The sequence below is a fragment of the Mustela nigripes genome, chromosome 11 (assembly GCF_022355385.1).
Source record: "Mustela nigripes isolate SB6536 chromosome 11, MUSNIG.SB6536, whole genome shotgun sequence".
In the NCBI taxonomy this organism is placed as follows: Eukaryota; Metazoa; Chordata; class Mammalia; order Carnivora; family Mustelidae; genus Mustela; species Mustela nigripes.
In genome coordinates, this window is record NC_081567.1 from 26,808,793 (window position 1) to 26,830,686 (window position 21,894).

Below are 21,894 nucleotides of genomic sequence, written 5' to 3' on the forward strand. Positions count from 1 at the left end.
CATGCCTAAAGCCATACCCTGTGCCTTGCAGTTACATGCCCCCACAAAATTCCCTTTACTAGCTCAGCCTATTTTAAAGATTTTATTGATTTGAAAGAGAGAAAGCATGTGCATATGAGAGAGAGAGAGAGCCCACGCAGAGGGGAGGGGCAGGGGGAGAATGATACTCGCCACTGAGTAGGACGCCTGACTCGGGGCTCTACCCCAATAGACCACAACCTGCGTCAAAGGGAGATGCTTAACCAACTGAGCCAGCCAGGCACCCTGCTTACCATCCCTTTTAAAATGGGTTTCTATCCCTTGCAACTCAGAGAATCTTAACCAACACAATTCAGGGCTAGTGAATAAAGAAATTTTGTTACTGTTTGGGAGGATAGAGTGGGAGAAATATGTGTGTACCTTACAAGGCTGTTAATTACGTACTGTCAAAAAAACAAATACAAACAAGTATCACGCCATCAAAAAGAGCATAAATCCAAAAACCGAGAAAACAGATATGACACCAGAAATTGTCCAACAGAGCAAAATATAAAGTATGAATGATGTCAAGAAAAAAAAAAAAACAAAACCCAGTGAATGACAGAGGTTCTTATCACCGACACCCAGCCCCTCACCCCCACTGCCCACATGAGCTGGTCCCTCCCACTGCACAAGGGGAACAAGGTCAAACACACACCAGCCACAGGAGGTAGAGAGCAAGGATGACTTGCAGAGGAGCTGACCAGACCATGTTAATGTACGTGGCCAAGTCCATGAACCTCTGGGCGTCCACAGACATGAGGTTGACAATCTCCCCGACAGTGGAAGACTTTCTGGCTGAGTTGGTGATCACCAAGGCCTGCAGGACAACGGAGAGAGAAAGATGGTGAGTCTAGCAGGCAAAAACCTCTCGTTAGGTCCACGTGGAGGAAGAACACAGCTCAGGAACGGAAAACCCCCCTCTCTTTTCTCCTGCCTTCCTACCTTATCTGCGTTCCCAGCAAAGGGTCCCACCGCAAAGCCCCAGCTCTTATCAATGACGGTCTCTGCCTCATCCTGACTTCCGTAATACGGAAGGGACCCCAAGATCACCTAAACCAGGGTGTTACACACTGAAGGGTACACACACACCACTGGGGAAATTTGTTACAGCACCGTTTCAGATTTGGTAGGACTGGGATATGGGCCTGGGGCGATGCATTTCTAACGAGCTCCCACATGATGCAGATGCTGCTGGTCCGCAGATCACACTCAAGGAGCAAGGTCAAGGTCAGGTTTCCCAATCGTGGCATCACTGACATTTGAAGCTGGATACGTCTTTGTGGGACTGGCCTGTGCCTTATAGGGTGTTCACTAGCATCCCCGGCCTCTAACTAGACACCTCCATCTCTGGTTAGGACAACCAAAAACCAAAGACATCTCCAGACATCTAACAAACATCCCCTGGAAGGATAAAATTGTCGTGATTCTCAAACATGGTTTCACACTACTGTCTGGGGAGTTTAAGAAATGAAGATGCCTAGGTCCCACCCTCAGAGATCCTGATTTTGTCGGTCTACACAGCAACCAGGGCAGTGGGAGTTGTTAAAGTTCTCCAAGCGAGTCCAACTTACAGACAGGGCTCAGAACCAACAAACTGGCCCATCTCTCTTGACTAACTGCTAGGGAGTCTCTTCTTCACCCACAGGCCCAAGAAGTGTCTTCGCCCCAGAAGCTAAGAAATTGAAGGAACCAAGAAATTCCCTTAAAGCTGGATTGCCTAAATGCCTAAGCAGTCCATTACCCAGGGAAAGGACCACCTGCCCAGTTCATATGGGGAGTCAGAACAAGCTCAAATGGAGTATCAATGGCGGTGACAATGTGAACGTGCATTTTCCCAAGTCAAATGCGACCTAAGAAACTCTTCCGCATGGTTGACACAGGCCTCGAGGACATGCTACTCATCAGCTTTGATAAGGTCTCATGCCTGATGGGCAACTGTGGCCAGCTGCGGTCATGTGGGCTGGCCTCCTGCTACTGCTCTAGAAGCTGAGCTTGAAATCCTCACGGTGGCCTTGGGGGTGACCTAGCCAGGTCCCCCACAGATTCTGAGGCTACATACACAGGGAGATGTCAACGGGACCCTACGCGGGTGAGGACCAACCTTCACCTGCCTTCCAGGAGAAGACACCCACCTTCCGGTTGACCCCACGCACCTTCCGGGTGACCCACCCACCTTCTGGTTGACCCACTCACCTTCCGGTAGACCGCACCGATGACGGCTGTCTTGATCCTCATGCCGCTGACGAAACAGATGTGGAAGTACTGGTGCAGCACGAGGGTCTGGAAGCAGGCGCTGACGAACAGCAGCACGGTGTAGAAGTAGCCCTGCCAGTCCGGGGCCTCTTGATCGTTCACGAAGTTGATGAGCAATCTGAGGGAGCAAGGAAGAAAGGACCGGAGCCTGACACACACGTGCAGGGAACAAGTCCTCCCACGTCCGCCTTTCGACTCTCCCTGAGCCAGGTGAGGTGGGTGTTATTCCTGCCATTTTATGCAGAGAGAAATAAACCCACAGGGGTGATGGGGCTGTGAAGGTTGCCCCAGCAGGTGCAGGTGGCTTCTCGTACCGACTGCTCTGGCTCGTCACCAGAAAGCCACCCGCAGGTGACCAGAGAGTATGTTAGGCAAAGGCAGGAAGGCAAAGACAGGAGCAGGTGCTCCCCCCCCCCGCCAGAGACAAAAAGAGGTAAGCAGAGAGAGGAGGGGGGGCACCTCCTTGTGACTTTCTGTTTTCAGGCCGCGGTCTGACGCAGTCTGGCTCATTTTCTTGTCCTCCGTTTCCCTAGCCATTCCTCTCTCCTCCTCTGGCTTCAGGGGAAGTTGGTTTCAGTTACTTGCAACCAAAATGGCCTGAGTTCACATAGTGTCAAAGCAAAGTACTGGGCACAGTGGGTGAAGACAGAGAGGCTCAGCTGTAATTAAGCCCGTGGGGCACCCCACGTGACCCCAAGGCAGAGGTTAGGAGTACTGCCAGTGGAATGTGCCCCGCTGAGAGGGAAGGGGGTCTTACTTTAAGATCTCTGGGCCGGCAAACATCATCAGGTCGTGGAGGGCCTTGAATAAGAAGCTCATGAGGAAGTAGGGCCCGAAGGTCTTGTATAACACCTTGAACAGAGACGGCTCCCGCTCCTTCTGGGGGGACTTGACGATCAAAACCTCAGCCTCCTCACTCACATCCACCTGTGAGCCCCCTTTTGGCTTGGCGGGATCCTTGGAGGAGTACGCCATCTTCGCCTGCTGCCTGGAACACAAGGAGTGTGGACCGGTTGTGGGGTTTTCTGGAGACTCCGCCGGCTGGCCCGGGGAGAGGCCCAGAACATCCACCCCTCAGGGAGACCGGCCCGAGAGAACCAGTCACTGCAGAGAGGCAGCTTAGCACGCTGCTTCGGAGCACAGACTCGGGGCCCTGGCCGGCCAGCTGGGTGACTTTCAGGCAAGTTCCCTAACCAGCCCAGGTTCATCACCTGTTCAATGGGGATACATATAGGATCCGGCTCACAGAGCTGCTGTGGAAATTAATGGGTTAATACACACGAAGGGCGCTGAAAAGTACAAGGCCCACAGCGATCTACAGATGTGACGGAGCAGCAGGCTCCATGCTTAGCTGGGGGTTTGCCTGAGATTCTCTTTCCCTCTTCCCCTCCCCAGTCTGCATGCATGCATGTCCGCTCTCTCTCCTAAATAAACAAGGAAAGGTGAAAATCTTCACAACCTTGCATCTGGCAGTGGATTCTGAAATATGACACCCAAACCACAGGCAACAGAAGAAAAAATAAGATCGCCTGGACTTTGTCAAAATAAAAAAAGTGTCAGGACGCCTGGGTGGCTCAGTGGGTTAAGCAGCTGCCTTCGGCTCAGGTCATGATCCCAGTGTCCTGGGATCGAGTCCCACATCGGGCTCCTTGCTCAGCGGGGAGCCTGCTTCTCCCTCTGCCTCTGCCTGCCTCTCGCCATGCCTGTGCTCGCTCTGTCCCTTTCTCTCTCTGATAAATAAATAAAATCTTTTAAATACATAAATAAATAAATAAAGTGTCGTGTATCAAAAGATACAATCAAGAAAGTGAAAAGACAGCCCAAAGAATGAGAGAAAATATTTGCCAATGAAATATCTCCTTGTAACCAGACCATGTCAAGAACTCTTACCGCAGAATAAGGGGAAAAAACCCAATTTAAAAAGGGCAAAGAAGAGATGCAAATGGCCATGACATGTTGCTTGACATCATTCATCATCAGGGAAACAGAAACCAAAACCACAGAATGGTATTACTTCACACCCACAGGGGGTATCATCAAAAAGCCAGATAATAACAAGTGTCTGCAAGAATGCGAGAAACCGGAACCCTCGCACAGGGCCCTCCTCCCGCTCGGACGAGGATATAGCAGAAAACAGTGGAGTGCCCTTCTAAGATTAGGTCACAGAAAACACAGTGGCTTCTGTCTTGCCCTCTCTTGGATCATTCATTCCAGACAAAGCCAGCTGCCGTGTGAGGAGGACACTGGAGGAGCCCCCGTGATGAGACGCTGTCAAGAGCCCACACTGACTTACTAGCCGTGTGCAGTTGGAAAGCAGGGCCTACAGTCCCAGTCGAGCCTTTGGATGATGCGGCCCCAGCTAACAGGGCGAGTACGACTTCAGGAGCCGCTGACCCAGAACCACCCGGCTAGGCTGGACCCCATCCAGAGAAACCGTGTGAAATAGTAAATGTTCGCGGTCACTCTCAGCTGCTAGGCTTGGGGTAACATACTATTACACAACAAAGACATACCTCCTAACTCTGGTCTCCAAATTAAAGTCAAGTCAACATCTTCAAATGGCCCGATGTGGGCTCCGCCACCAAAACATATGCTTCTTCCTTACCTAACCTAGTACCAGCAATTTACGGGATCCTTCCATGGTGTAAGCGTACTGAATGGCATTCAGTTTCAGAAGGCTCTCCTTTGTCACGCTGATGCCACACACTTGACTATTTAAACTACCTGACACTCTCTCTTAGCAAGCACAGCTTTCCAACCTGCCTTGGCTCACTTCCCACCCCAGGAAAGGACCAGAAACACAGGAATTTCCTCCATGCTCTGGGTCAATCAAGCATGTGTCCCCTCGGTCCCCACCCAGGATACGTGGAAGCATCCATCCACTCTGTCCAAGTTCACAGCCTCTGATCCATGCAAAGGGAGCCTCCTTCCTGCTATTCCTTCATTTCCTCCCACTTTTGTTCCCTGACATCCAAGGTCCTGCACAGCAGCCAGTGGGACCTTCCTAAAAACACATCCTCCCACACCAACTCATAGCTTCTCCACCGCACCCAGAATAAAACCTAAACTCAGTGTGAAGTTGTATAACTTCCTATGTGTGCTGTAACAAATTACCACACACTGAGTGGCTTAAAGCAGCACAAATTTATCGTCTCATAGTTTCTGGGGGTCAGAAATCTGAAGAGGGCCCACAGGGCTACATTCCTTCTAATCTGTTTCCTAGTCTTCTCCAACTTCTGGAAGCCTCCTACATTCCCAGGCTTGTGGCCCCTTCCTCCAGTTAAAAACCAGTTACAGCTGCAGATGCTGTAACACCTACCCCCTGACTTCCTGTCTCCTTTTACAAGGACCCAGTGATCCTATCAGCGCCTTTGCCATTTAAGGTTCTGGGGATCAGGTCATGGACATCTTTGCGCATTATTCCACCAACCACACTGTCAATGTCACTGTGCAAGACCTTCCCAACTCCCTTTACTGACCTGCCCTAAAGCTGCCCTTTTCCTACTAGGATTTTTAGTATTATTCCTTTTAGCACATGCAGGCCTCCTTGGCAAGGAAGAAAGAGGGCTAGGCAGACAGGAAGGGAGTGGCTCAGCCCTCCCCTGTTCACTCTCTGTACCACTTCCTAAACCAGACCCAACCCTGGGCCTGCGTGGGCTGCTGGTGACCCAGGGCTGTTTCCAGTGGCTGAGAGACAGGTGCCAAAGGGTCAGGGAGAAGGTCCAGGGCAGGCAGAGGGGAGGAAAGCTCATGCCTGAGTGGACAAGGTCAAGGTCAGGAACGGTGGGAAGGATCGGCTAAGGCCAAATCAAGGAAGAAAACTATCCCATTAACAAGAAGCCCACAAAGGAGGGAAGTGCTCCAGGACCGGACAGGAAGCAAGCCGGGCATCTGCGAGCTCTGGCTGGGAGGGGAAGGAAAATTGGAGGGGAAAGGTCTGAGTCAGGAGAAACAGAGCAAAGGAACAGAAAGGGGTGGGTAAGCTGAAGGCTGGGAAGAAAAAGGGCCTTTCTGAGTAGATCAGATTCCAATGTGGGCAGAGATGCCCATCAGTCACTTGTCCACTAATGAACTGAACACATGTTCTGGGTCAAACCTAGAGCCCCATGAGAGGAAAGGATGAGCAAGCATGATTTCATAAGACTCTTATTGGTGCTGGGTGCCCGGGTGGCTCAGCCAGTTAAAGCCTCTGCCTTCGGCTCAGGTCACGATCCCAGAGTCCTGGGATCGAGCCCCGCATCGGGCTCTCTGCTCCGCAGGAAGCCTGCTTCCTCCTTTCTCTGCCTGTTTCTCTGACTACTTGTGATCTCTGTCAAATAAATAAATAAATAAATAAAATATTAAAAAAAACACAAAAAACAAACTCTTACTGGTGCTATCATGGGGGCTTCCCAGGGGAGGTGACATCACAGCACTGACCTGCAGGATGGGAGAATCAGGATGGGAGAAAGGATGCTCCAGGCGGAGGGAACAGGATGAGCAAGGCCTGGAGCTAAGGACAGGAAATGAGGTTTGGCAGCCCTTTCTCGGAAGCGGTGAGAACCTCAGGGTGACCTGAACAGGCCTGGGAGCAGACGGCAGGGGCTCGAACCAACCAAAGAGCAGCAAGGCACTACTGAGGACTCTGTCATCTGTCATAAAGGCTTTAGGAAAGGCCAAATCTTAAACTTAAAATAAGTCTCAGCATGACTGAAATTTCTACATTTCTGGGTGTCCTCTGAGCATCGCGGTCTTTGACCCGTAACAAATATCCAATATAACACAGAAGGGCAGACTTGACCTATGAAGGTAGAGAATGCACTTTACAACCCTGGGGTACATTTTCACTCTTCTTAGTGCTAACGATATACAGAAGGACGGTCTCAGGAAACACAGTGGAAGTGGCAAGGGTCCCCCTCCCATCCCACTCCCTTGGTAGCCCTGGCAGGATTTTAAAATGTGCTGCTTATGAAAGCAAATGACTCAAACTTCCCCCACCACCCTACCCTTTTTTCAAGTTTTTTTTTTTTCCTTTTTCTTTTTTTTTTTTTTTTTTTTTCCTGTTCCCCCAAAACAGAGCTTTTCTCAAAGGGGGTTGTTCTGCAAATGCCACATTCTCTGATTATCAACGACTAAGTCAGATACTAGACCTTCTGTGACCTAAAGACCCTCAGTCCCCCAAAAACAACCCAACAGGAATCTACGTAGATTGAAAAGCCTGCGCGAAATCACCCAGATCTGGACTCGAACTCCATTTTCAGACATAAATCTATAATATCCATAGTGTGTATTTTGTAGTTTTAAGTTTAAATACACCTTGAATTTTTTTCAGAAATGCAACTTTCTTTTTTTAAGATTTTATCTATTTATTTGACAGAGAAAGAGATCACAAGTAGGCAGAGAGGCAGGCAGAGAGAGAGGGGCAAGCAGGCTCCCCGCTGAGCAGAGAGCCCTATGCGGGGCTCAATCCCAGGACCCCGAGACTATGACCTGAGCCGAAGGCAGAGGCTTAACCCACTGAGCCACCCAGGTGCCCCCAGGAATGCAACTATTATTGAAAAGAAGGGGAGACTATATTTCATTCAGAATTTAGCCAAGTGATGGCCATGACTCTGCAAAACCTCTTCTGTGGGGGCGACTGATGATGGGTCCGGAGATCGGGAGGGATTTGCAGCTGTCACAGCGAACCCTCCCCTTTGCGACAAGCAGCAGCTCTCCATTCTGTTCTCCTAGCGCGCATGCGCCGGAGCATCTACTCACTGAAATACACATTGTCCTACAACAAAAACGTTTCAGATTTCCTCAGAAGTCTAGTGAGAGAATTTTGTTGATTTTTTAAATTTTAGCTATGTGGGTGGGCTATTTTTACTGACCTATTACCTTAAAGTAACTGTACTGATGTTGGAAAATCTTTGTATTCAAGGCAACAGTGAGTCTGCAAGGTTCAGAACCACCACTCAGCACACACGTGCTGGGGCTTTGTGTCATTTTTTCGGTATTTTCTATCTGCATTCCTTTACAAAATAGAGACAATTAAGCAAAAAGGGCCACCCTGTCTTTAAGCATGTTTTCTGCTTTTTAAAAAACATCTATAGCTTAATTGAGGTGTAACTGATGTACGTTCGGTCGCACATATTGGGAGTGTATGAATGGTTGAGTTTTGACCTACATGGATACACAGGCTATGATACTGTCCGCAAAATCAAGGTGGTGAACATATCCATCACCCCGTATGGTCTGCCAGAGCCCTTCTGTAACTTCTCCCTCCCACCGGCAGCCTGTTCCCCAGCTAAGTGAGGAGGCCTGGCCACAAGGGGCCACACCAAGAAATCCCAGCAGAGAAGAGGACTCTCCCTTCGCCCACCATGTCCGTCTGGTTTGTGCCTCTAGAGACAGAGCGAATGACAAGGCAGTGGACCCCCAAGCTGAGAATCCCTGAAGGCTGAGGTATTGAGAGAGCCAGTGCCTCTAGGGGTGGCCCATGTTGAAGCCTGAGGAGCCAGGGCTCACCACATCCTGCCAGGCAAGACGGGAACGCCCAGCCCAGGGCTGCGTCCAGATGAAGCAACACCACTCGTATGGTATTGCCTGCCTGGGGTTTACCCAGGACGATGACAGGGTTTACCCATGATGTTTATCGCACTGAACTGTCAGAAATCCCTCTGAGCAGCAAACAGGGGCTCTGGGGCACGAAGGGACCTGAGGGACACAGCCCCTAAGGCCCCACCCTGGTCTCCCTGTCCCCTCTCTCACCTTCCCCAGGGCAGCCCCACTGGTTAAAAAACAAAACTCAGGACGTGCCACTGGCCTGCACAAAACCCCCCTCTGACTTCTCACTGCACTTAGGATCAAACCTGAACGCACTAGCTCGGCCCATGAGACCCCTGCAAATGCTTCTCCTCGCTTCCTGCCTTCCATTCTGCCCCTCACACACTCCACTCGGGCCACACTGCTCCCCCTACTTCTCCATAAGCATGCCAGACTCGCCTCTACCTCAGGACCTTTGCATGCGCTCTTCCCTCTAACCATAAAGCCCTTCCCACACACATGGACGCGGGTCACTACTTCCTTCACTATGAACTTCTGCTCAAATGTCGCCTTGTGCGAGTCTATCCCCACCCATGGCGTCTCTATCAGTTTCCTCAGCCCCTCACTTGCCCCACGTCCTTGCTATAATCTCATAAAACTTTCCCTGTCCGTGTATGTTCGACTTCCGTCCTGTCTGGCTCCTATATGGAAGGTAGGGTGGCCCCAAACAAGGAGCCTCTTTGGTCCCACAGTCTGAACACAGACGGCCTAAACTGACTGCACGGCAGCAGGAGACCTCAGAACTACTGAACAAATCAGTTAAGGGCCAGGACGGTGACAGACAGGGCTTCTCGTTCAAGCCTGGTCCTCCTTCCGCGGAGCCTCAGAGGCCACCTCTCCCACACCATCTGCAATAACCTGCTCACCCAGAAGGGTGGACCCAGGGACCCGCCTCTGCCTGAGAACCTCCTACGGGGTCACAGGCACCAGACTCAGACCAGGTTCAGGAGGAGCCATACGTGCCCAGAACACCGCCCATCTCGCAATGCCCGCCCACAGAGGCTTATGGCTTGACCTGCCGGCTCTAAGACAACCTCTCCTGTGTCTGTGGCTACCCCGAATGGGCACCAGCTCAGCGTCACAAGGGTGTCCTAGTAGCCAACAGGACGAATATACTGAGTTCCCAGCCCCAACCAGGCCTGACCAAAGATCTGTAACATGGGTGTTCTGGCAACTAGACCTCCAGTGCTAAGAGGTCACAGGCCTACCCCATAAAACCACAGGAGGAAGGACAGCCACTTTTGTTTCTTCTCCTGCCACCACCCTCTACCACCCCCATGTCACCCGTAAGTTCTCAACTGCCTCCTCTGGACACGGGACACAGGCCAAGGCCCAGGACCTACCCTCCTGTAACAGCCACTTTCCTTTCTTACCAGCACGTAATACAATGCTGTTTCACATAACTGAGGATGTCTCAGGTTTGATGAAATCAAGTATGTGCTGGGGAGGCCCTGGCCTGATTCCCAAAATAACCTGTTAAGAGGTCACGGGATGGCATGCAGCTCATGTGGGTGGCGTGTCTGAAACTCGGGATACCGGGCCGCCTGCGGGGCTCAGTCGGTGAAGTGTCTGCCTTTGGCTCAGGTCATGATCCCAGAGTCCTGGGATCGAGCCCCACATTAGGCTCCCTGCTCAGCAAGGAGTCTGTTTCTCCTTCTGTCCCTCCCCCTGCTCACGCATGCTCTCTAATAAATAAATTAAAAATCTTAAAAAAGATACATAAATAAAATAAAATTCAGGACAGCAAATGTGACCCATAATGCAAACTATGATCGTCAGCGTGGGTTCATCAATTCTCACAAATATCCTTTCTGCTGGGGGACACTGATAACAAAGGAGACTATGTATGGGAAAGGGGGGGCTTACACACAACCCCCTGTGCCTTCCACTGTGAAAACTCAAGTCTAGGGGCACCTGGGTAGCTCAGTCTTTGCACATCTGCCTTTGGCTCACGTCATGATCTCGGGGTCTTGGGATCAAGCCCCGCACTGGGCTCCCCGCTCAGCGGGGAGTCTGCTTCTCCCTCTCCCACTCCCCATCCCCGCTCGTGCTCCCTCTCTTGCTGTCTCTCTCTCTGTCAAATAAATAAATACAATCTTAAAGACGGAAAAAAAAAAAAAAAAACCCCAGTAAAGTCTATTTTATTTTTTAAATGCAGCACAGTCCAAAGCACCCTTGGTGAGGGCTTCCTGGGCAGAATAGCTGCTGAAGCGATGGGCTTGGTGTGTCGAAGCCAAAACAGTGAAAAGAGCAAGAACACTCAGGAGGCCGGACGCTCCCGGTGAGACAGGTAAGGTGCCGCTGTCTCAGGCAGAGTGGGGCTGCGCACCCCAGGCATGCCCTTGCCGAGGGCCCAAGCAACCAGCATCCATCTTTCACTTTTGTCTACCCAGACTGCCTTAGCTACGTGGAAGACTCTTCCTGGATTTTGCAGATGAGCGGACCACGGCTGGGAAGAGTGAAGCAGCTCGCCCAGGACCCCGAAGCTAGTCAGAGGGGACGCCGCCACCATTCTGCACCGTGGCGGCAGGAAAGGGGGTGACCCGGTGGTCCTAGAGAACGCCCAGCTCTCCCCTGAGGCAAGAGGCTCGCACTTACCTTTTGGATTTGGCACACTCCTTCTTCCAGTTCTTTACCAAAATGGGCACAACTTGCTCTGACGTGTCCTCCTTATTCAGGGACCAGAGGTCAGTGCTCTCCAGCGGCTGGCGGTAGCCGTGAACCATCAGCCTGGGGCCAAAACACCAGGGGAAGGAGATGAGAGTCGCAGCAAGGGGACGTAGACCCTTGTCGCCCACACCCGCCACACCAGCCCACCGCCACGGACATCAGCACGCACTTAGGAAAATCACAATATGCACGGGACATCTGGGCACATTAACTCATCACCCCTAATTCCATTAGGTCGCCCAGAAAACATGCCTTCATTTTTTAAAGACACAGAGTACTCAGGATACAGATTTTACAGGGGCTCCACTTTAAAAAAAGTTTTTAAGACTCAGTGGCAAAGCAGTCATCATCGTTAAATCCCAACGATAAGTTTGTTGAGTTTGGTTAGACTTGCTTTCTACATGTTTGGACACTTCCATAAAGAACATAAACCTGTCACTTGTAACTTGTTCTGAAATCATTATCAAACTTACAGAAAAATCACATGAATACCTACCCCTCCCCCAGCTCACCGCTGCTAACATCTTACCACATCTGCTGTACTCTTCTCTCTACCTATAAATATACACACAGAGACTTTTTCTCTGAACCCCTTCAGCGGAAGCTGTGGACGCAGCATGCTTGCACCCCTGTTACCGTGCATCCCCCTTAGAAAAAGGGCACACTCTCACAGAAGCCAGAGAGCAACTCACGAAAATCAGAAATCTAACGATGGCATGACCCGCAGTCCACACTCCAATGACCCCAACTGTCCCCGAGATGTTCTTTAACTGATAATGTGAACAGTATTTAATTAAAAAAAAAAAAAAAGATGTCTGTGCAAAGTTTATAAGGACAAGGAACAGTGTCCTTAACTGTTAATCTGAATAGTATTTAATTAAAAAAAAAAAAGATGTCTGTGCAAAGTTTATTAAGACAAGGAACAGTGCTTATGGAGGAAAAAGGGATTCATAGAATCCTGGGTAAGATGCAACATCGTGCAGGAAGAAATGTGTGGGAAAAAAAGACAGGAAGGGAGCCTAAAGTGAGCAGGTGCCTTGGGAGTTTCTGGTTGTGGATCTATGCCTGTTTCTTATACCCACATTTCTTACAGGGCATGGCATTATTTTTCTAATGGCAATTTTATTTCTTGGCCAACAACTGTAATTAACCTGATGTTTAAAAAAAAAAAAAACAAAAAAACAACCCAAATCCGAAAACCAAGAGCACACGGCTTCTAAGTGCCCTGGGTGAAGCCATGCACAGAAGTGCTGCAAGCCATTTATGGTTCACACGTCAGGTCCGTGCACACGGGCAGAGGGTCCGCGTCTGAGCCCCAGGGCCCAGGACAGGCGTGCTCAGCACGTGCACCGAAGGGCTGATGAAGGGACAGCAGGCCCGAAGCACCCGCCTGGCCTTACCCTGTAATCCACCAGAAGGTGACTCTGGAAAGGAAGGAGGCGCTGGATTCCGGGCAGGGATTCTAGTGGAGAGAACACACGGGGTGGGAATAAACAGGAAATGATCAATTAAACCTCTCGTCTAGGCACGCTTGGCAACAAGCAGGGAGCAGAGCACTCTTACTCTCGAAGGACCAGCAGACCCCCTCCCACCGAGGACTCGCACCCCAAAAGGGTTTCTCTCCCGAGCCCCCGTGACTGTCAAAGAAACACATGGTAACTCGCCAGTGTTATCCAGGAAATATTTCCTGAGTGTCTACTATGTGCAAAAGCCTTATATTCCTCCCTGCCTTATATTCAATTCCATGGCAACCTGGGGAGTGTGCCAGTTACCCCCATTCATTCACTGACTCATCCATTCAACAAATAACCGTCTGACCACCAGCTACGTGCCAGACGCTCTACCAAGAGCCAGCATCATCTTACATCCTCATAGAACCTTACAAGCGTGGGAATTACTATTATTCCTGTTTCATTCGTTCATTCAACATGTATTTTCTGAGCACCTGCTACATGCCCAGCACCATGTATATAAATCTGAGCAGACACAACCCCCGCCTTCAGGAAGCCTGCAGTGCACTAGAGTAACAGTGACACCTGCTAACTTCTGTACGGGCTAACTCTGCTGTAAGTGCTTTACACACATGATCTCCTGCAATCTTTGCAACCACCCTAGGAAGTAGCTAAAAGCATCATCCTCGCTTTGGAGTTAAAGAAACAGAAGAGCAGAGGGATGGAATGGTCTTGTCAGGCTCCCCCCTCTGGAAGCAGAGGGCACAGACGGCGAGTCCCTAACAGGCTTCAGAAAGAGACATTAATCATATAGTCCTGTGAGCAAACACACAACTTCAACTGGCATGAGGATCGTTCCCTGAAGCTAGGTCAGTGTACCAGTGAGGTCACTGGTATCTTAGTGAGATCACAGCAAGAGAGCCGATAAGCGGATGGGGGCTGATCTAGGGGATGAAGGTCAGAGAAAGCGTCCCTGAGCTGGGGTCTGAAAACTGAGGAGAGGAAAACGAGGAAAGGGGGAGAGAGCAAGGCAGTCTCAGCCCCAAGACTGTGTGTGTGCAAAGGTCCTGTGGCAGAAGGGGGCATAACCCACTCTGGGAACCTAGAAGGGGCTGAGCAGTCTATACTGGAGGCCATGTAAGGGATTTTGGTCCTTATCCCAAGGGCAAAGGCAAGTCATCAACATATTCCAAGAAAACGCTCACAGAACCTCTTTCCCAGAGGCACAGAAATGAGCTGGTAACAGTGACACACACACACACACACACACACACACACACAGAAAAGGATGTCCGCATGGAGCCTCAGAGACCACACACAAGGGCCAACTTTCCACAGTGAAAACATTCAGATCTATATTGTAAAATATATGCTTTAGTCAAGGGGGGGGGGTCACCATGCAGCAATAAGATCTCTAACAGAGGAGGCTGCTCCATGTTCCAGCATTTTTTCAGAGACAGCCTTGGAAACACACAAACACACACATTCTGCCAGAGTGGTTTTCCATCCAGGCGGCAGGTGCTTTAAAAATAACACCATACCTGGTCTCCACCTCCCGAGAGTCTCATCAAGCTGGTCTTGGGTGAGACCAGGACATCAAGCTTTTATGTTTGCTTTTCGCTCCCAGAGTCTCCCTGGCAAAGCAGCTAGGCAGGAAATGTCCCAGATAAGCCTCCACTGTCTTCTCACACCTGTTACCACGGAAGCTAAAGCCGTGTGGAGTTAAAAGTCCTCAGCCACAACCAGAAGCGGCTCTGAACTTGCCCCAAAAGGGATGAAGGGAGCTGCCATCAGGCCAATAAGGAGAAATGACTGCGACCATCATGTCTGATTAAAGACACAATCTCACAATGACACTGGGGGGACAAAAAAAAAAAAAAAAAGGGCAACCCCTTGGTGTCGCTCATGCCAAGACACATGTGAACCAAGCCACGGTCTTAGAAAACAGAGAAAGGGCAGGAGCCAAGCGTGTTCCCCAGCTTTTCTAAATGAACTTCACCAGAGGGTGACCAAAGAGAGAAAAGGGAAATGTCTTTGCATAGAATCAGTCCAGCAGGGAGGCTCAGTCAGTGAAACCTCCAACTCTTGATTTCGGCTCAGGTCATGACCTCAGGGTTGGGAGATCGAGTCCCGCATCGGGCTCTCTGCTGGACACGGAGCCTGGTTGACATTCTCTCTCTCTCCCTCTCCTCTGTCCCTCCGCCACCGCCAAAATACAGTCCAGCTAATAAGCAAAGAGTGAATGACAGAACATTAAGACAATGGGCCATTTTGCAACCGCAGCGGATTACTAGAATATTCGGCAATACCCAATGATTACTATGAATGCTTTTAGGCCAGAGAGTGGGGTCACCGTTGGACCGTTGGGCTGTTTAAAATCCTTATCTTTCAGACAGTCTCACTGGGAGAGGTGGGTGGAGGGCACGCACGAATTCTATTCATGCAACCTTTGCTAAGCCGAGTTTATTTCCAAATAAAAAGTTACTAAACAGGGACGCCTGGGTGGCTCAGTTGGTTGGACGACTGCCTTCGGCTCAGGTCATGATCCTGGAGTCCCGGGATCGAGTCCCGCATCGGACTCCCAGCTCCATGGGGAGTCTGCTTCTCTCTCTGACCTTCTCCTCATTCATGCTCTCTCTCACTGTCTCTCTCTCAAGTAAATAAATAATAAAATCTTTAAAAAAAAAAAAGTTACTAAACATGTTTAACTCCCTGGTTTTCAGAGACAGGTACTGAAGTACTTATGCAGGAAGGTGCAGAATAAAGGTAGTCTACGGTCCTCTGTTACCCGCTGCTGCCTACTTCTGTACACGTGTGCAAGCTTCCATAAAAAGCTAAACGAGAAGCTTCCCTATGGACAAAAACATGCATCCTGGGCCCAGAACCACCGGGCTCCACGCAGGGACCACAGGGGTATCAGGAGGCTCCCAGCCCCACCTGCACCAGAGTCCAGCCTAGGGAACCCATTGAACACCCACTCCAGACCAGCTCAGATCAGTGCCTGTGGGCTTGCTTGTGGGCTGGGGCCCTGGCCTCAGGAGACTTTTAATAAGGCAATCAGGTGCTATCTGCCTCAAAGACCTGTGCTCCAGACCAACCTAAAGGACAGTGAGTTCAGACTTTGGAGCCTGGGTTCAAATCCCTGAGAGGCCATTTTCTCGCTGAACGAGGTGGGGCAAGTGCCTCCAGCTTGAAGCCTCGGTTTTGGAATCTGGGTGACAGGGAGCGGTGCGTCAGCTGCTCAGCCTACTCACGCGACTGCAAGGAGGGACAAGTGATTGAGTCCACAGGTCTGTGCTGTAAGCTGGAGCTTTTCCAACCCAGCGCGGCAACATTATTCATGGGGAAGGCGGCGGCATTTGCTCAGGAGGCTGGTGGTGGGTGGGTTATCATGTCGATCTCAAATACACCTCCACTGTAGCCCGATTCCACCCCAGGGTGAAAAGGTGGGGTTCCAGTGGGAAAGGTGAAATGGAAGGGGGTGGGGCACAGCCAACAATGACTCAGTTATTTCTTGAGCAAATATTTAGGGAGGGCCTGCTTAGATGCCAAGAGGTGGCTGGGGACCAGACAAGATGCAGAGGTCCCCACCTGATACCGCTTCCCACCTGGGATGGACAATTAGCAAGATGATGGGAATACATATTTAAGTATCAACAGGAGAGCCACAACGAAGAAGAAAAATGAAGGTGTCAGAGAGAGATGGGGGCCGGGGCTTGCTTACAGGAGAGGCAGCAAACAGCAAAGAGGAGCTCAGAGAGGAAGGCTCCCAATCCCAGTCCTGCCATTTACCAGCTACGGGCCCTCAGCCAAGTTACCTGGCGAGGAGACTAAACGAGATGGAACATGTTACGATTCCTTAGAATAGCACCTGGCACAGGGTGACAGCTGGAAGAAGCGGTAGTAATGGTATTAATACTAACTCTGAAACAATGACGATAACATCTTCTGCTTCCCGCAGCCCCACGGCACACTGAGCGCCGAACCAGATGCTTTCCACGAGGGCTGGCAGAGAGAGGCCCACAGGCTGGCTGCGTGTCTGTAAGGTACGACCGCCACACGGTGATCATGGTTCATTCTGTCCATGTCTGCTTCCAAGCCCCGACGCAGAGGGGAGTACCCACAGCATGAGCTATGTGGTTAACAAAGCCTAAGTATTTCCCGTCTGGCTCGCTACAGAGAGAGCTGGTGAAGCTCTGCTTGTATCAGAGCTCCCAACACCCTGAAACAGGGACTACTAAGGCATAAAACCAGGGTTCAAACGACGGCCGCTTGCCTCCAAACCCGGGCTTCTCTCACTCTCGGCTTCGACATGGAGAGTCGCTGTGTGAGTTACAGACCTTGCACAGAGATGCCCGGCAGTGGGGCAGGTCGGGGCTGAGAGGCAGCCCGTGTCCATCTCAAGACTTCCAAGTCCTGTGCCTGCGAGGGGCTGCATCAGCCCAAAGGACACAAGGGCGGGCCCGAAGTCAGCCACCCACACAGGCAGGGTGCGATGTTTTTTTCTCATTCAGCAACGAGCCCCACTGCAAACAGCCCGGTGTTAGGCATATGCACACAGGAGAGGTCCACAAATCCTGGCATTCTCTCAACATCAGGCAACTCTAGCCGTGGGGCAGGACCAAAACAACCTTCCAATTGCGGAATTGAAGGCAAGTTCATTGCCTTTCCATCCTCCTGGATACAAATGGAGTCCGTACCCATGAGACCGTAAGAAACAACCGCCCGGAGGGAAAAGATTCATCCTCACCCTGGCCAGGAAAAATCCCAGCTGCTGCAGGAAAATTCCCCCGGCAAATGCAATGAGATCGCATTATTTATAAGAACATTTCACAGTTTCTAATTTGCATGCTCTAAGAGCTTTGTCCAATTCGCCTCCTCCCTCCTTTGCTTCCAAATGGGGATTTTCAGATTACAAGAAGCCGTCCTGTCATGCCGACAGAAGGCCCGCGTTGCCAGGGCCAGAGAAGGAACTCTCTTAAGTTTGGGAGCTGGTTTCTGGAAGTCCCTACCTGATATTGAAGGCCTTATATGATCACAGACAACTTGAAGTCTGGAGGAGTCAAGAACTGAAAACTAAAGAAGAAAAACAAAGGGCACGGGTGCTGGATGAGAACCCAGAGGGCATCCCGTTCAACCGAAACCAAGCAGAACATTCTCAAAGCTACCACCTCGGGGCTTCCCAGCCACTGAGGCTGGGGCGGAGCAGCTCGCGTTCCAGCAAGGAGCCCGGAGTCTTATTACCAGGCGCCCCATTCACTCGGAAAGGAGAAAGACTCAGACAAGCCTTGGATGAAGGGAAGGGCAGGAAGAAAGTCTGATGTGTGCACCATGGATGGAAAGCCACATTCTTTGGCATCTGTATCTGGCACTCGCCGATCTGGCCAGAAACCACGCGGCTTAAACCCATTTGGTACAACAGTCCTAGGCACTGGTTCTTTGATCATTCTTTGGTCATTCATTAGCTCAGCCCGGGCAGTCTGGGGACCCTGGCTGGCTCCTTCAGCACCGTGGCCTTTATGTCACATGGTCTCTGGAGCCCCGCACCGCTTTTCTGGCGCTGATTCTGCCGGTTAACTAGCACTCTGCACTGCCTTCACACCCAGCAGTAAGGGGTGTGAGATACAGCAGCATGGCTGAGGGCACGGGTGCTCCAATGTGCCCCTCCATCACCAGCAGCCATGGTGCCTGAGGAGTTCTTAGAAAAGCAAAACCTGGGTCCCACCCAAATCCACTGGCGCAGACTCTGGGGGTGGGCATCAGTTGCCCACGGTTTATCAGGCCTCCCATGTGATGCACACCCAAGTGCACTAACCCAGGAGAAAGGCTTTTCATCTTAGGCAAGACCTTCCAGCACTCTGGCACTCCGTGTTCTCTTACAATGAGGGGAGGCTCACCATCCTGCCTCACAGAGCTGCTTCGAATGGACTATGTTAAAACAACAGAAACTGGGGCGCCTGGGTGGCTCGGTGGGTTATTCCTCCGTCTTCAGCTCAGGTCATGATCCCAGGGTCCTGAGACTGAGCCCCGCATCAGGCTCTCTGCTCAGCAGGGAGCCTGCTTCCCCCTCTCTCTCTGCCTGCCTGTCTGCCTACTTGTGATCTCTGTCAAATAAATAAACAAAATCTTAAAAAAAAAAAGAAAATAGTAACAACACAGACGGTCACCGTCCGGCTCAGCCTCCCTCCTGACCCGCCTGCACAGCTGGAACGGCTGGAAGTGCCACCAGCCTCTTCGTGTTCCACACACCCTCCTCCTCTCAGCCGGGGGAGGGGTCCTCCAACCTGAGAGTGTCACTCCCCATGCTGAGAATCCTCCACTGGGTCAAGATCACAAGTTCTCAGGGTGACACTCGCGTCTACCCTTGATTTTGCACACTCGGCTCCCCGGCCCCTCCAGCCCAGCCAAGCACACCATGCAGCTCCCCAACACCCACGGTTTCCTGCCTACAGCTGGGTTTCTGCACACACTTGGTCCTCTGCCAGGAGGACCTTCCTGTGCAGCCTTGCTGGCCTGACCAATGTCTCTTACTCCCTGGATGCAGGCCTCTCCTCCCCTGGGTGCTGGCCTTGGAGCCCCAGGCTGAGCTAGGAATCTCTCCACGGGCCCCTGCGCCCCTAGCACGTGCCTAGCCTCAGAGCCCACTGGCCAGCCCAGAGCTCTTGGTTTATCTGTCCACTGCCCTCTCCTCGATGGTCAAGTTTGTTCATTTCCATTCTCAGAGTCTGGCTGAGCACCGAGCACCACCTCCACCCCCACCCCTGGGTCCCACACCACACTGAACTACTAACGACCAATAGCAGAAGGGGGAAAAGCCTTTAACACTGCGTTTACGATGCTTTCATAAACAGTCCAAGCTCCGTGGCTGCTTCTGGGGTGTGCAGGGCAGAGACAGACCAGGAGGGGCAGCAGGGAACTTTCTGGGGTCCTGGTAATGTTCTAGATCTTGACAGGGCAAGCTTGGGATACCCTTTTGTCAGCAGACATCAAACAGTCACGTCAGATTCAGCAATATCACTATGCAAATTCTGCTTTAAGAAAATAAAACAGAAATGTTAAACAGATACGGAACTCTTGGCACGGCCCAGCGTCTGGGGGAAGGATACCAAGAATTTCCAAGTTAAGTGTCAGCTACAAAAAAAATCAGGGAGTTGGCTGGCTGGTCGGCTGGCCGGCCGGATACGTGATGAAGCAAGGTTCACAAAATGTTAACTGTGAAATCAGACTGGTGAGTAGATGGGAACTCGCTGTGTCATTCTTTCAACTTTTCTGCAAGTTTGACGTATTCACAGCAAAATACTGGTTGGGGTGGGGGGTTATATTCCTTATTTACGGACCGGGCTAAAAATACCTCTTACACCGCGCGAGCTGAGTGATTTTCCTAAATGTGCTAAACCAATGCTTTTCAACCCGTGGATCTCGTTAAAGTGAGACTCTCACGCAGCAGGGCTCAGTTGGCCAAAATGCTGCGTTTCTAACAGCACCTGGGGGTGCTGATGTAGCTGGTCCGATGACCCCACTCTGAGAAGTGGGGGTTTATGCTACCGACCACGTTTGCCCTTGACGCCTCCAAGCACAAATGGAAACACCTCCTCCCACCCTCCCACCCCACCCTAAGCAGGAGCCTCCAGGCCTGCAAGCTGAAGGATCATAGGCTGGAGCTGGACAGGAACCCCGGGAGAGCCCTGTGAGGCTTGGTCAGCCGCTCCAAGAGTCTAGGCAGCCGCAGGCCTGGAGGAGAGAGCGGAGCAGCCCCACCAAAAAACCAAGACCAGAACAGATGTCTGAGTCATGCAAATGGCAGAGGGCCAGCTGGGGCGGACCCTGGCTTCCTGACTCAGCTGGAGAGAGCCCAGAGCAGCCCAGTGCTGCCAGCTCCCCCCACCACAGACCTCGCCTGACCCAGGCCACTCCAGGAGCACAGCTGACCGCCACCTCCAAGAATAAGCAACCTATGACCGAGGCTCTGACCTCAGGAGGGCAGCTGGGGCCAGATTCTCTGCATCTCTGATGCAAGCCCTGATGATGAAGGGGGAGACAGGCAGAGAAAGCACCTAACTGTGTGCTCCTCTCCTCATCACAGGCCTCAGGTCCCGGGGGGAAGCGGCTGCCGCAAGCACCGCATGGAGCCTTGACCCATTTTCAAGAAGGCAGCACTGAGGTTCTGGAAGGAGGAGGGACTTGCCTGAGGTCACAAATCTTAAGTCCTACACCCTGATTCTCAGGCTTCCCAGGCTTCTTCACGCCTGGAGTTGCACAGCTGTTTGCTCACCCCATCAATGACTATCCCTTGTGAGGCCACAAGCTTCCTGAACTTACCCCGTAAACTGCACTCTCCAAATTACGGCCAGACGTCATCAGCCATCCCACAAGCTCTTCTTAGGACCTTGCCCCCACCTAGAGGGGCGGGTTATGTCCCCACTCCTCGAACTCAAGCCGACTTTCGGGATGGCCTCCATCAAGAGAGTGTGGCAGGAGTGACACCACGGGGTGCTGGGACTGGGTCGTAAGTGGTGACACAGCTTCCACCTAGCTCTCTGTCTAGGAACACGTTCTTAGACGTGCACCGCTGCACCGTGATGTCACCCAGGCCCCGAAGACGTGGACTGTCAGACTCCACTGGAGGCTCGGGCTGGGGGCCAGTGCTAACCACCGGACACGTGAGCGAGGCTGCGGGAGACCCCGCAGGGGAGCCGCCCAGTTGAGCCCAGGAAATTCCCAGGAGGAGGAAACCTAAGGATAAACTACTATTGTTTTATGGAACCAAATTCAAGGTGCTTTGTTACGGGGTAGCGGATAGCCGTAGTGATGCACGAACCACGTCAACTGTGCACCCTGCCGTGTCCCCAGAACCATGCAGAGGGTAAGACAGATGCTTAATGAATGCTGAAGGGCTAGAGGAACCCCCGATCTACCCAACTCCAACCAGAGG

General features: G+C 51.5%; 1 protein-coding gene across 1 annotated transcript in view; it reads right to left on the minus strand.

The window, feature by feature from the left end:
- ABCC1 (ATP binding cassette subfamily C member 1) overlaps window positions 1-21,894 on the minus strand; it is a 128,834-nt gene that overhangs the window by 55,601 nt on the left and 51,339 nt on the right. The window contains exons 6-10 of the mRNA XM_059415249.1: window positions 12,912-12,973; window positions 11,440-11,571; window positions 3,032-3,262; window positions 2,215-2,392; window positions 677-838 (exon numbers count right to left, since the gene is read on the minus strand). Of these exons, the coding sequence (XP_059271232.1) occupies window positions 677-838; window positions 2,215-2,392; window positions 3,032-3,262; window positions 11,440-11,571; window positions 12,912-12,973 (765 nt within the window). The remainder of the gene's footprint in view (window positions 1-676; window positions 839-2,214; window positions 2,393-3,031; window positions 3,263-11,439; window positions 11,572-12,911; window positions 12,974-21,894) is intronic.